Raw genomic sequence first — 15,970 nt, 5'->3', positions numbered from 1 at the left:
TCGTTATAGGAGTCTGATCACATGTATGTGACTATTGTGAGTCAAAGTTATAGCGCCACCAACTGGCAGCAGGAAGTGTATCACTTTTTGAAATGTTTTGAGATCACCCTCTTATTTTTACCTGATTGCTTCAAACTTCATCAGTGTAATGTCAATACACAGCAGATGTAGACCTATGACAGGATTTTTGATATTTGAAATATTGTTGCCATGGCAACAGGTCAAACTGTAATAATATTCTTGAGTGTTTTTGAGGCTCTTAACATGCTTCAAATTGCATGAAACTCGACACACACATCAATATTGTCAACCAGTAGACATGGACAAAGCCATAGAAATGGGCGTGGTGGAGGGCTCAGTAGCGCCACCTTTTGACAAAAGTGGGGGGGTTTGTTTTTCCTACAGTCACCAAACTTGGTACACATATTGTTCTCATCAAGCCGGACAATTTTCTAATTTACATTCATTAGCTCCGACCAACAGGAAGTCAGCTATTTTGGTTTGAATGTTAATTTTTTGAAAAAACAGGCTATGAATTTTATACTACTACTCCTACAGGGTTTATCCAATTTACACCAAGCTTTTTTTAACTTGTTGCTAACACATTGAAGTTGTTTAATTGCAAACGGATTTTGGATATCTCAAACGGTTTGGCCGTGGCGAGGCAACGAATTTATGGCAAGAAAAGGGAAACAAAGTGTTATAACTTCTGCATACATTAATTGATTTTGATGAAACTTCGGCTTAGTCTTCGTTGTACAAGGCTGATCACATGGATGTGACTATTGTGATTCAAAGTCATAGCGCCACCAACTGGAAGCAGAAAATGTGTCACTTTCAGCATACATTGAGATCACCCTCTTATTTTTACCTGATTTGCTTCAAAATTCATCAGAATAATGTTAAAACTTGGCACATGTATGTATCCTTTGAAAATGGGCAGGGAGGAGGGGCTCTATAGTGGCACCTTGTAGTGCAGTAAATGTGGAGTGAATTTGACATAGTCCTTTGATGTTTAACCGTTTTAAGTGCCTATTGCCCGCTGTGCACAGTTGCCCTGAAGCCACCGGGTGGCGGTGCCACCGGGCTTGGGCCCGCCATCGCTGCTCGCAGCTATATTTATTTTTTTTTTTTTTTTTTTTTTTTTTTTTTTTCCGTCTTCCGGGCTTTTTGGGGGCCTTAACATGCTCAAAAACTCTTGAAAATTGGCACACACATTGGAATCCGCGGCCATTAGGACGCCGGAGAGGCTGGTACCCGGGCGTGGCAGGGGGGCTCGACAGCGCCCCCTTGAAAAAAGTCTGAAAATTTGGTCCATATATTAAACACGCTTGCACGTATTAGTATGAAACTCAGTACACATATAGACCTCATCGGGCCGAACAACTTTCGTGCTCTAAGTTAAACACCACGCCAACAGGAAGTCAGCTATTAAGGGTTGTTTGAAAAACGCATGCTCTGGAATTTGATATACTCCTCCTAGACGATTAATCCGATCGCCACCAACTCGGTCAGCATGAAGTCAAGACACTGATGATTAAAAATTGCCAGGGGATTTTTGATATCTCGAACGGTTTGGCCGTGGCGAGGCAACGAATTTATGGCGAGAAAAAGGAAACAGGAAATGTGTTATAACGTCTGCATACATATATTGATCTTTATGAAACTTCACGAGTGTGTTCGTTATAGGAGTCTGATCACATGGATGTGACTATTGTGAGTCAAAGTTATAGCGCCACCAACTGGCAGCAGGAAGTGTATCACTTTTTGAAATGTTTTGAGATCACCCTCTTATTTTTACCTGATTTGCTTCAAACTTCATCAGTGTAATGTCAATACACAGCAGATGTAGACCTATGACAGGATTTTTGATATTTGAAATATTGTTGCCATGGCAACAGGTCAAACTGTAATAATATTCTTGAGTGTTTTTGAGGCTCTTAACATGCTTCAAATTGCATGAAACTCGACACACACATCAATATTGTCAACCAGTAGACATGGACAAAGCCATAGAAATGGGCGTGGTGGAGGGGCTCAGTAGCGCCACCTTTTGACAAAAGTGGGGGGGTTAGTTTTTCCTACAATCACCAAACTCGGTACACATATTGTTCTCATCAAGCCGGACAATTTTCTAATTTACATTCATTAGCTCCGACCAACAGGAAGTCAGCTATTTTGGTTTGAATGTTAATTTTTTGAAAAAACAGGCTATGAATTTTATACTACTGCTCCTACAGGGTTTATCCAATTTACACCAAACTTTTTTTAACTTGTTGCTAACACATTGAAGTTGTTTAATTGCAAACGGATTTTGGATATCTCAAACGGTTTGGCCGTGGCGAGGCAACGAATTTATGGCAAGAAAAGGGAAACAAAGTGTTATAACTTCTGCATACATTAATTGATTTTGATGAAACTTCGGCTTAGTCTTCGTTGTACAAGGCTGATCACATGGATGTGACTATTGTGATTCAAAGTAATAGCGCCACCAACTGGAAGCAGAAAATGTGTCACTTTCAGCATACATTGAGATCACCCTCTTATTTTTACCTGATTTGCTTCAAAATTCATCAGAATAATGTTAAAACTTGGCACATGTAATCCTTTGAAAATGGGCAGGGAGGAGGGGCTCTATAGTGGCACCTTGTAGTGCAGTAAATGTGGAGTGAATTTGACATAGTCCTTTGATGTTTAACCGTTTTAAGTGCCTATTGCCCGCTGTGCACAGTTGCCCTGAAGCCACCGGGGTGGCGGTGCCACCGGGCTTGGGCCCGCCATCGCTGCTCGCAGCTATATTTCTTTTTTTCTTTGCATGAGCAACTCAAGTTTTTCTTACCTTGGCAACTCAAGTAAACTGAAAGAACTGTACATTCATGTTACAGATGTCAATAAAACATGATTCACTGACAATGGCTGAAAGCTGTTCATTTAATTTTGTTGTCAGAAATAACTTGAGATAAGCTAAAACTGAATTTAGCTTTAACCACATGCTATTCATACAGACAAAACTAACACCTCAATGTGCTCAAAAACTAACAACCACACACTTCCTGTAATAGCATGTGTTCATGTGTCCACCGTACACATTAAACCACACTTCTCTACAGACATGTATAGAGGAGTAGTACAATACAGGATGTACACATGCATGCAGTCTGATTCATTTGTTTTTAGACTTTTAGTTCCAAGCCTGAAAATGCTAAATTGGGCCATTTAATACTGATAATTGTTAATAGACCTTTTTAAGGGGCCATTTCATCTGACCCTGCTGGCATTTTTTGTGATAATTATACTAACAGCATTGAAAATGACTGCAAAAAATAAAATTGTTTTCACTCATCAAGTAAACATGCTTGAGCTTCCATTAACCTTATCTGATGTGCACTGATGAATGTTTATATGTGAATAAAAGCCTAAATTCAATCTGTTCATTCATCATATAAAGGGATTGAGTCTTCAGATATGAAGAAATGATGAACAAAAGGCTTCCGGGTTTGAAACAACTTGAGGGTGATTAAATGATGACAATTTTAATTTTTTGGGATGAACTAACCCTGTGATATCAGTCCTTTGGTGACTATTAAGTACTGCTATTCTTCAAGAGATGCAATTTCCTGATTTGACACTAGAGAGCGATGAGGTGCTTGTGCAACACTTGCCAAAATATCCACAATATATTAGTGTCTGTGTGATATTGTAAAAAATAATAAATGAACTGTAATTGAAAGGCAAAAGAAACAAAAGGGTGTGATCAATGTTTAATAACGAAAGTTAGATCAGTTTCCATATGGTAAGATATTAGAAAATGTTAGTCAGGTTTCTGGATGCTATTTGTGCTCCACTCAATGACAACGAATAACTACTCGCGTGCATATGGGAGAGTATTTCATCACCGGTTTTTAGGGACATTTTCATACACAGCATTCGTCTTTGATTTCTGCAAGGAAAAATACATAAAAAGCACTCAATTAGGAATGTTACTGATGCAACAGAAAATTAAACCTGTTTAAAGCAGCAAGAGGAAATGACATCATGCATGACTTGTTTAGCAGTTATCTCATCAAACAGAGTTCTGAAGTTGTGTCATGCTCTGAGAATGACTGTCTTTCACACTAAAGCAACAGCAAAGACACTTGTTTCAGTTCATCTACAGAGAAACCAATGGCTGCAAAAGCTGCATTTGAGTGATGATGAACCGCAGAGCAGCTGCAGCTCGACGACACACTCCAGCACGCACTTTAGCACACTTACTTTCTTTCCAATGACAATCTAATTATATAAAAATAACTTTGTATGGGTTATTTAAAAAACAGTCTCTTTTAATGTGCATATTTTCGCTTCTAATCTAACGTGGGATCCAACGATGAACACTTTAATGTATAATCCTTTATCAATGACTGTTGTTTATTAAAAATTGTAATAAGTTCAGTTCCTGGAGGGCCACAGCCATGCACAGTTTAGCTCCAACTCACACCTGCTTGGAAGTTTCTAATAATCCTGAGGAGCTTGATTAGCCGGATCAGGTGTGTTCGATTAGGTTTGGAGCTAAACAGAGCTATGGCCATCCAGGAACTGAGCACGATTTCGCCTATTATTTTTTCCTGCGTGTCATGTCCAGGGCACCGTAGATTTGTATTAATACACTGTTCTATAAAAAATGTAAGTAGGCTAGTCAGGAATAAGGTAAATATAGAACTGAAAGTGGTTCTTTGACTCGTAATCAGGGGAACCACTTTAAGTGCAGTATAGCACCAAATCTTGGCGCTTCAGTAGTTCTTTGGGATGATTGAGGTGCTATATAGCACCACTGTCATACAAAGAACCTGTTAAGGCCCCTTAAAGGTTCTTTACGAGCCAAAGAACCACTGTTGGTGCTCTTTAGCACGATTTTTGTTGAAAAATATCAAATCCGATATGGCACCTTTTATGGGTTCTACATAGCACCAAAAGTGGTTCCCTTATGATTACGAACAAAGAACCACTTTTAGTGCCATATAGTACTTTTTTTTAATGTATATTTTTAGGTCTGCTAAATCAAAAGAGCCCTGCCAGTTGGAAAAACACTCCTTTTGATGCTCTACATATAGCAATGATGACGGTTGAGTCTATAAACCACAAACGTCTGTTCACCGTCTGATTCTGCATACTTCAGTCAGACTATCTGACTGCAACAGCTTCTTGCAACTACTTACTGTTTTTCGTGTCGTTGGTTTACACAATGCTGCATTTGTCCCGTCTTCCTCCTGTGTCTCGACTGCATTAACAATAATCACAGATGTGTTAAAATGATTTTCATTATTGTCTTAAATGATAATTATTGGTACACATTAATGGCTTGCTCTCCTGACCTGTTTTTCTACATTTCTTGCAGATGCAGCACGTCACGACTGCAGCAACAATCAGCAGAGATCCAGCAGAGATCAGCACTATGTACAGTAAAGGTAGACCTTTATCTGTAATGGACAAAATGAGGCATTAGTGTGATAAACACTATCAAATATCAGCATCATAACTATCACCGGCAATATGTCGTACCTGCACATGTGTGACAGAGGTGAGTGATGTCCAGATGTTGAGTCTGGTTGCTGATGGGATTGTTCAGCACACAGCTGTAGGTGTTTTTATCCTGATATTCCACCTCCAGAGGTAGAGAGAGACTGATGCTGAGATCAGACACACTGATGCTGGACAATAAACTGTTTCCTTTGTACCAGGAGAGAGTCACATGACTCACATTCACAGCTGAACACACCAATGAACATGATGATGATGATGAAGAACATTGTGAAGAGTTACTGCTGATGACAGGAACAGGGAGAACACTGTAGATGGTGAGACTGAATCTCTTATTCACACTGCTGGTCTGTAGTTGATATTCTCCATCATGTTCAGTTGTGATGTTTGTGATGGTCAGAGATCCAGTTTGATCGTCCATCTTCAGTCTGTCTCTGAATCTCCCATCAAGAACATCATCATATACAGTCATGCTGTCCTCCAGTACACTGATTTCAGCTATTAAAGTGTTTTCAAACCTCCACATAATCAGATCATCATCATCTATTTCAGTAAGATTAGAGTCTAGAGTGACTGAATCTCCCTCCTTCACTGATTGAATTTCACTTGTTTCAGCAGGAGACACACCTGAAGAACATTCAGACCACTGATGATTTTCAAACCAGGGTCCAGGTGGACTGGTTGGATGATGTACACCCTGTGGTAAGACTAGGCTGGGTGTAAAATGCGTTTTAAGTCTTGCGAAGACTATAACTCTTAGAACTTTTTTTTTTTTTTTTTTTTTTTTTTCAGTGATCCCATAGAAAAAAAACATCTTTGGTTCCCTGAAGTATCTTTCAGTGATCAGTTCTTAAATAACCATACTTTTCTTAGTGTTAAGAACATTTAAAAAATCTAAAGAAACTTTTGTTCAATGCATGTTCATAGATCCATCAACCTTTATATTTAAGAGTCACACATCTGAGACTAAATCTTGCTCTTAGTCTAAGGTTGTTGTAAAGTGAAACATCACAACTTGTTCGGACAAAATTACTTGTCTGTGAGTTAATTGTGAATTAATTGTTATTGTGGACATGAACCGTAATATTTATGGTTAATTTGCACAAGATAACTGATTTATAGCAATTGTTAAGACTGCTGTGGTGACATTTCTGTTTGTAATCATGTAAGAAATATTAAATATGAACTTATCTGGAATTATTAGCAGAATTGTTTTTACTGCGCATCATGTTGCTCAGAGGGACAGTACGCATGGAAATGATATTTCACATTTTTAAGTCCATTCACAAGTGATAATTAGCCTGCAAATGATTTAATTGACTTTACTAAAAAATATATTATCTAACACATATTTACATCTCCCTTAAGCAACAATATGAAATAAATTGTATGCACATACCTCCAAAGAGCTTTCAATAAGCTGGGACAATTCCCGACTTTAAATAAATAACCAATTATATGCTTAGGATGTTAGTACGGAAGATGATTAGGGCCAAGCAATAATAATAAAAAAATAAAAAAATCTTGAGATTAAATTTGCATTATAAAAAAGTCGAAATACAATGTTGAGAATAAAATCATTAAATTTCGAGAATAAAGTTGTATTTCAAGAAAATACTCATTAAATTTCGAGAAAGTTTAAAAATTTTTTTGAGAAAAACCCCATTAAATTTTGAGAAAGAAGTTGAAATAAAATGCTGAGAATAAACACGCATTTGATCAGTGTCATGTTCATCGCATATTGATAGAGGACATGACAGAGTTGATCACTCAGTCAAGCTATAGGCTATTTAGGCTTTCTTTCAATAATAAAAAAATATTAGCTTTAGCTAACTATAACCGAATAATAAGTAGCATACAAACTTTAAAAAGAATTTGCAAGCATATGGGTATTTTTAGAAAAAAAATAACAGTCCAATTTGTGCAAGAAAACGGGATTTCTAAAACGCTTAAAGTGGCTTAATGTACTAAACACAGTGGTATTAAAAGACCAAACTCAGTAAACACTATACAAATAAAGCATAATATGTAATATGCATTTAATTCTACAGGTTAAGCGTTTTCCTCCATTATAACGAAAACATTTAATGTGGCTTAATGTACTAAGACAGTGACAATGTCAATAAACACCATACTAATAAAGCATACTTTGTACAGAAAAACAGATGAGCCTAGAATATGAACGCTCCATGAACGCTTTATAGGCGTTAGCCTATAAAGAACATTATATTAAAATATATATACATATACACAAAGGTATATTTATAAACATTTTTCAATTTTTCTCTTGTATTTAATGAAGTTTATGCTTATGTAGACATGTCCTTTTTGTTTGCACATTTACAGTAAAACACATTAACATCACTTTCTTAATTTTTGAAGTCAACTGTGATCAGATTCCCTTTTAAACTGCAACCTTGAACATGAGGACGCGACACGTCCGCTGCAAAAAATGCTTTGTCTTTGTCTTGTCCAAATATCTAAAAGTTCTTAAATCAAGAAGCATTTTCTAGACAAGTAAAAATTATTGTCTTGTTTTCAGAAAAAAATGTCAAAATTAAGTTTTTTTTTTTTTAAACAAGCAAAATAATCCTGTTTTCGGTTTGAAATAAGATTATTTTGCTTACCCCATTGTCAAATTGTTCTGCTCACTTAATTTTGACTTTAGGAATTTTTAGATATTTGGACTAGAAGGCAAAAACTCTAAGAAAAGCATTTTTTGCCGTGGCTGGTGTGAGGCATATGGCGCTTCATCCATTGCGAGCTCACAGAAAGGGCACGAATAGGCCTCTTCTTGAGCTTGAACGGACAAATACACATAAAAGTATGGCAAAAGTTGAAATCAGTTAAAGTTTGTATGCTAGGCCTACTTATTATTTGGTTATAATTAGCTAAAGCTAACAGTTTTTCTTTGTTTTTGAAAGAAAGCGTAAAATATAGCTTGACTAAGTGATCCAACTGTGTCATGCGAATACGTGTTTATTCTCGATATTTTATTTTTTATTTATTTGAAATTTAATACGTTTTTTTCTCAAAACACAACATCTTCATTCTCAAAATTCATTGAGTTTATTCTCAACCTTTTATTTTGACTTTTTTCTCTAAATGTAATGAGTATTTTCTCGAAACACAGCGTAGTTGTGTCTGTTCATAGCTTTAGTTGGGGCAATAGGTGTAAATATTTACTGGAACGCTGAAGCTTAAAACCACTTTTATTACGTCCAGTTGTCTAAATCAGCCGCTGTAGTTTTTAATTATATGTCAGTTGCTTTTTGACTATATTTTACTTTTGTTGTTCATGATTACTATCAATGCATTTGGTAGTAGAGATGGCTATTTGTAGTGTCTTCAGTAACAATCTTTGAAATTACATTAAGGAATAAGTTTTTTTTTTTTTTTTTTAAAGAAAGCATTTTGAAAAGTGCTTTCTGAGCCCCTGCTGATTTTCAGTGTTGAAATTTCCATTATTTTCCCTGAAATTTACATTTTCAGGACTTTTTCCAGGACTTTAAAATGTTCTGGTAAACAGCAAGTGAAAACTAACAGTAGTTTGTTATGCTGAAATATTAATCCATAATAATGCTTTTATAACTAACCAGTCAGACGGCACCAGATCAAACAGAAGAAAACAAGCATTTGAAGCATTTTCTTCACCCATTCAGTGTCTGACCTAAAAAGACTATCTGCTGATAGCTATTAGATGTGAATCCTCCCACCGCAGAGTTTGACCCTCCTATAGTTCACACAATCTTGAAGACGTTACATGGCGTTTATTACATCACAACAATCTTCTGGCTCTTATTAAGACTTTAACTGTTTCAAAAAGCTTCAGACCGTTGTTCATCTCTGAGTACTACTTCTATTGAGACTCTGAAGTGTTCATTCGATGGACACTTTACTAACCCATGAGGCCACGGGAGAGGATTTGTGAATGGAGGTGGAGCGACACAACTGATGCTGGTGGGTCACGTGACCGTGACATCATGGTGAATGAAGGGGGGACAGCAAGGAGCGATTGTTAACATCCTCTCCTCTGCTTTAATACCAGTTACAGCATGAAACAAACATGAATGAACATGTGAAGGTATGTTAAAAAATACAGTACAACTTACCGAAATCCATATCATGTCTTGTGTAATCGCTCAATCAGTGTTTAAACCTCAGAAAAACATCAATAAAACAGCTTGTAAACAACGTAACGTCACATTTACCTCAGAAAAACAAACTCTCATTAGTCAGCTAGAAAAATGAAAACTCTATAGAGAGCAGCATTCTGATAAATGTATGCACCATTACATATTCATTATGATTTTTAATGTTTTCAATATTTAATGCATGTTTGAATAAATCAGTTATGACAGCCACAATTTAAATGAAAAAAAAACAAAAAAACAAAAACGAATTGGATTAGAAATATGATTATGTAATTCTAAACTTTATTATAAAAAACATGAGTGTAATTTAAAGGTGCAATATGTAAGATGTATGTCCACTAGAGGTCGCTAGAGGCCTATTCAAAACAAAGGCGTAGCTTGATGATGGCAAGCTGGAGCGTGGAATATTGGGACATGTGGTCTTTACCTTAACGGCCGGTGGAAACAATCGGAATAGGACTCGGGAAGAAATCATGTTCATGGAAGTGATTATTAACGTTACTGTAGTATGAAGCAGAGCAGGAGCGAGTGTTGTGGAGCTGAACGAGGAGCTGGAGCGATTGATCAACACACGCCTCACGAGCAGCGGGACTTTTATTATGACACCGTCGCCGGCGCCGCTTCCGCTTTTCCGGTCATGAGTATGAGGTAACACATGCTCTGTATATCATATTAAATGCTGGATGGCTTGTGTTGATAATGGCATGCAATTAATTAAAACGTATTGTATGATGGAGAAAATTCTGTATTACTGTTACTAAAAAATAAAGCAGCATCTGATTATGCTATGTTAACCTACTTCACAAAACAGTGTTTTTCTCTGAGGCATGGTAAAGCATGGTACTCGCAAAAAATCAAGAAAATTAGATTTAAACAATAAGACTAAACATGTTGAGTGTCATAACAACAAGTTTTCTGTCTATAAGCGTAACCAAACAGTTGTTCTCTTGTCTATTAAAACATGTAAATATTAAAGCGTCTTTGGTCTTTCCATGGTTTTTACAAAATAAAACCGGGTAACGCGGATATGACGCACTTGACAGGCGACTCCTCACGTGTCCTGGAGTCTTGGTTAAAATCACAATTTTCTCACGATTTACAAATAAACATTTGGGATATTGTAGGTACTCCAGTGAACATATATAACACTGGCCTAGTGGATTTTGGATATTTTACTGCAAAAATATTGCACCTTTAAGTGTTTGTATATAAGTTAATTTTAACCTTCAATATTATAGTAATATACAAACTGACTCCCATGTGTAGTTTACAGCATTAGTTGAGAGATTTTTTTTTTCTGTAGAAAATTTGCCATGTAATGTAACTGATATAGTACATCCAAAATAATCAATATCATATTGAATCGAATCGCAAGCATGTGAATAGAAATCGAATAGAAATGTGAAAACTGTCTCAAATACCCAGCCCTATTAGTTAGTAGTTGTAACTTATCAGTTTCGCGGAACAGTTGTTATTACCTCAACAGCTCTTCTAATAGTGAATGAATGACGACGATTCAGTGGCGTTTTTTAAAGCTTGCCATCTGACAACATTCCCACCTGCCGGTAGAAACAGCCAGGTATTGTTTATCAGCTGACTATTTAAATACCCGACACAAAAGCGTGTAAGATGAACGGTAATCTGACACAGACAGCAGCGCAAACTGCTTTTCATCACAGATTTTAGGTGCTTGGATAACAAAATAAACGCTATACAATATTGTATTTGTGAAGTGAAACATTCTATGTTCCAAGAGATCAGGGTTTTTAGTAAAATAGAACATACGTTTGAATCAATTAAAGAGGTATTTTGTTCTGATCCAGGTGAACGAGCTTCAGCAGGTCTTACACATACTGCAGTACAGCTGTGGCTGATTGGTAGTTTAGTGACTCCCTGTGGTGAAACAATCGCATATCAGCCATACTTTCTCAGATCTCCTTGGACTGTTTAAAAACTTCGTGTTTCAGAGTAGCAGTCAGAATATTAGCCTATGGTTATTAGATTAGTCCGATGTGGGGATCAGACACTACAGAAGGCATGCAATGTTGTTGATATATGTCTCTAGGAAACTATTCATATTATGCGACTAACAGAAAAAAGAAACCGAAACTCTTTGAACAACAGTACCGGCGTAGCCTGTCTGTCAGATGTGGGGAACCCAACAAACACAGAACGTTGGCACAACCTTCTAACAACGTTTTAACAACGTGGCCAAAAGGTTGCTGTAACTTCGTTTCGTTGTGAAGGTTGTTACAGCGTTGTCACAATGTTGTGGGCACGTAGACAGCGACGTTGCCATAATAAAAATGCAACGCGCCATGGCTAGATGTTGCCACAACGTAAATGTGTTTGCTGGGAATGAAACGGAGACCTGATGGAGCAATTTATAAAATCGCGATCTTATTTAATGAACTTACACCTGTACAGAGATACGAAGAACATTTTCAAAATAGTTCTGTTTTTTCTACTCTTGAATGGTGAGTTTCATCTATTTGTTTAATTTCGGTTTTAGTTTTACTCAAAAATAGTAAAAAAATAGGCTGCATATGATTGTTAAACTCTAATTTATTATATTTTAAATTGATATTAAATTGGTTGCACTATGTAATTTTATAGTTATTATAGTGCAAAAACAATTAATTATTTTTTTATTTTTTTGTAACGTTATGACGATAATTATATACATAAATAAAAAATAGACTTGTGATTACTGCTTTATTTATTCAGAAACAGATAGCTTAGTGGTCTGCTTTTCCAACATCTCTAAAAAATGTGCCGTTATTTAAACTTCATATAAATTGCTGTTCTTGGTTGAAATAATTTGTTTACTTTTCTGGTATTTCTAGAAGTCAGATTTTTTAAAATAGATCACAAACTGCATCCGTAACGGTCTTAAAAAAGGACTAAAAGGTCTTAAATTTAACTTGTTGAAACGTGCAGAAACCCACATGGGAACTAAAGAACTGGTATTCTTATTCATTTTTATCTAGATCAAGTGCATTCCGTCTCCCTGAAATTGCTTAGATTGTTTCCACTTACTAACAGTTTTGTTTTAGCTCACGCAGCATTGTGACGGGGAAATCAGGTGACGGCCCGTGAGCGAGCACCTGCTGCACACCTGACACTCTCCTAATGAGAAAATACAGATCTCCAGCCAGATCTCAATGAACTTACAATAAAATGATCTTCTCAGATGAACAGAGTTGGAATGATATTTAAAAAAAAATATCCTGCCACTTCCACACTGCCACTTATTATTTTTTAATATGGATATTATTCTTACAGACACCCATAGCTTCGCTTCAGAAGGTCTTTATTAACCCACTGGAGTCGTGTGGATTAGGTTTGTGATGGATGGATGCACTTTTTTTGGGCTTCAAAATCTTGAGCCCCATTCACTCCCATTATAAAGCTTGGAAGAGCAAGGATTTTTTTAATATAACTTTAATATATCACATTACTCCTTCTCAAATGTGATGTGATATATTAAACAGTGGCGGAGCCAGGATTAAATATCAATTCTTGTCATCAAAAAAAGTAAACAGAAACAGCGGTTGTGAGCGGGGTGGCCAAAGGGGTGGCCAAGCTTAGGCCAAGGGTGGCCATGGCCACCCCTGGCTCCGCCCCTGGGAGTAAATCATGGGATAATTTTCATTTTGGGGTGAACTAATTTTCAAACTTGACAGTTTTAAAACTGTTCGTATTTGTTCCCCAGATGCATTTGGAGCTGAGCCACATCAAATCAAAGTAGTTTCAGTGGAAGAGGGAGAAGATGTTGCTCTGCTTAGTGGTGAGACTGAAATAAAGAGGGATGATAACATACTGTGGATGTTTGGAGACCATCGCACACTCTTAGCTGAAGTCCACTTAAAGAACAAAATCTTTGAAACATATGATGATGGGAGATTTGGCAGCAGTCTGGAGCTGGACAGATATACTGGATCTCTCATCATCAGAAACACCAAATCCTCACACTCTGGAGTTTATCATATGAAGATCATCAAAAAAAGCGCAACCGTATATAAGAGATTCCAGATCAAAGTCAGAGGTGATGGTGAGTAAATGTTTTAAACAGTTTAAAACTGTTTTGAAATGTGCAGAGGTGGACATTCCAGGGGTCAGAAAGTAAAAGTCCTGCCATATTTTTATCTCATCCACTGAAGCATTAATGAGATAATTAAGTGATAAATTGAGTGATGATTGAGCATTATTGAAGACACCTGATGATAACAAGCAGAATCACCAAAGGAGAAAATCACAATTTTTAAGTTACCATCATCGAGGTCAGGGTTTGTTTTAGTTGAGCTCTTGACCCTTGCCTTTTTAGTATTAGATTTTGTTTGGGCAGTTTTAACTGCATTAAAACCAACGGGACAAGCAAAGTTAAAAGATGATCAGGTGTTGTTGGTTATGTTTTCTCAAAATCATTATTTGATCTGAATCACTGAACTCATTTAGAGCTCAATCTCTGAGTTAGATTTACATTATTGATTACAGCAGCACTGTGATTCTGCAGAAGATCAGCTTATACAATACAGAATTTTTTTTAAAAAAAGTTGTCCTTATCACAAAAAAAAATATATATATTTTAGGCACACACAGACATCAAGAATCAGCCTGTGAATCTCAACAACGGTGACAAGCAACATATTCTGATCAACAGATCAACTCTGAACATTAGAAAACAAGCTACTAAAAAGTCACAGAAAAACAGCAACATTTTAATAGTGAGAATAAATGAAATTACTAAGACAATTTAGCTCATAATTTATTCATACAGCAATGCATGATGGGAGCCATGGATGAATTTTGATTGGTGGCTCCCAGAATGCACTGCAACATGCTTTATGATGGCCACCACTGTTGAGATTCACAGGATGATTCTTGATGTTTGTGTGTTTAAATGAGCTCTGTTTTTTTTTTTTTAAATCAGAACTCTTAAAAAAAAAATTGTATTGTATAAGCTGATCTTGTGCTGTAGAATCACAGTGCTGCTGTAATCAATAATGTAAATCTAACTCAGAGATTGAGCTCTAAATGAGTTCAGTGATTCAGATCAAATAATGTTTATGTAAAAACATAACCAACAACACCTGATCATCTTTTTTCTTTGCTTGTCTGTTTGGTTTTAATGCAGTTAAAACTGCCCAAACAAAATCTAATATTAAAGAGTCAAGGATCAAGAGCTCAACTAAAACAAACCCTGACCTCGATGATGGTAACTTAAAAATTGTGATTTTCTCCTTTGGTGATTCTGCTTGTTATCATCAGGTGTCTTCAATAATGCTCAATCATCACTCAATTAATCACTTATTTATCTCATTAATGCTTCAGTGGGTGGAATAAAAATATGGCAGGACTTTTACTTTCTGACCCCTGGAATGTCCACCTCTGGAAATGTGTAATTCAGTAATTCATAGTTTCACTGAGATCGACCACTAACATTTGGAAACATTTCAAAACAGTTGTGACGTACAGTGACACTCGGCTATCAGCTGTGCAGATCAAGCTGTCTTTTCGTGCATCATCATCTGTACTGTACAACCCACATACTACAACCTCTCCCTCTACTAAAATGGTTTCTGTTTTTGTTCTGTTCTTTATGGTTTCATTTTAGTTCAGCGTGTAATAAATTCATTTACTGGAAAAGACAATGTGATCTCTGAACTAGTTCCAGGAACTGGAGGGTTTGTTTAGTAGAAAAACACCTATTGTTACTCTGATCTCTTCAGGAGCTATCTATGGTTGTTATCTGTGGTCATTATTTCAAATGCCTCAGTTTAAATGCCCCTATTATGGTATTTGAGTTGCTAGTTACATTTTGGATGTCTCCTACAACAGGTTTACATGCATCCAAGGTCAAAAAACACTTTCATTTTGTCATAATATACATTGCATATCACCACATTGTTCAATAATTCTCAAACAACTCGTCAGAATAATGAATCTCTATAAATCCCTCCTTTCCGAGAGCCTACTCTGCTCTGATTGGCCAGACGACCCAGTCTGTTGTGATTGGTCGACCTCCTACAGCACAAGTCGGAAACAAATGTCCATTACCATAACTGATTCAGCTCCATATGCTTCCTAAAGCTCAGCGATTGTACATGGTAAATGAACTATGGTAAATGGTGCTTAGCCATCAGTCACTTTTCCTTGTTGTGTGATGTGAGACTACACGTTGCTTCCCGACCAATCATCAGTTGGCATCTTTAACGACGCATGTGATGTCATCAAGAAGGCTGACAAGTGGTTTAAATGTAAACAGTGCTGTCAATTTAACAATTTTGTCACTAGAT

General features: G+C 36.6%; 1 protein-coding gene across 1 annotated transcript; it reads right to left on the bottom strand.

The window, feature by feature from the left end:
* Positions 1 to 3,858: 3,858 nt before the first annotated feature.
* Positions 3,859 to 8,817, bottom strand: LOC125262594 (SLAM family member 9-like). Its single transcript, XM_048181437.1, has 5 exons — positions 8,805 to 8,817; positions 5,539 to 6,144; positions 5,352 to 5,456; positions 5,196 to 5,257; positions 3,859 to 3,940 (listed from the first exon to the last, which is right to left on the bottom strand). The coding sequence occupies exons 1-5, from the start codon at positions 8,815 to 8,817 to the stop codon at positions 3,893 to 3,895; spliced, it is 834 nt and encodes a 277-aa protein (XP_048037394.1). The 3' UTR covers positions 3,859 to 3,892.
* Positions 8,818 to 15,970: the final 7,153 nt, after the last annotated feature.

This window comes from Megalobrama amblycephala, linkage group LG2, assembly GCF_018812025.1.
Source record: "Megalobrama amblycephala isolate DHTTF-2021 linkage group LG2, ASM1881202v1, whole genome shotgun sequence".
NCBI lineage: Eukaryota > Metazoa > Chordata > Actinopteri > Cypriniformes > Xenocyprididae > Megalobrama > Megalobrama amblycephala.
The sequence above is the reverse complement of the archived record's forward strand: the minus strand, read 5'-3'. Positions and strand labels throughout refer to the sequence as shown.

Bases quoted from the DNA above. Each gene is read 5' to 3' on its own strand.
- LOC125262594 (XM_048181437.1), bottom strand. The intron at 5,258-5,351 runs GTCAGGAGAGCA...TTGTTAATGCAG, and splicing joins CAAGAAATGTAGAAAAACAG to TCGAGACACAGGAGGAAGAC. The intron at 3,941-5,195 runs GTAAGTAGTTGC...TTTTCCTTGCAG, and splicing joins AACCAACGACACGAAAAACA to AAATCAAAGACGAATGCTGT.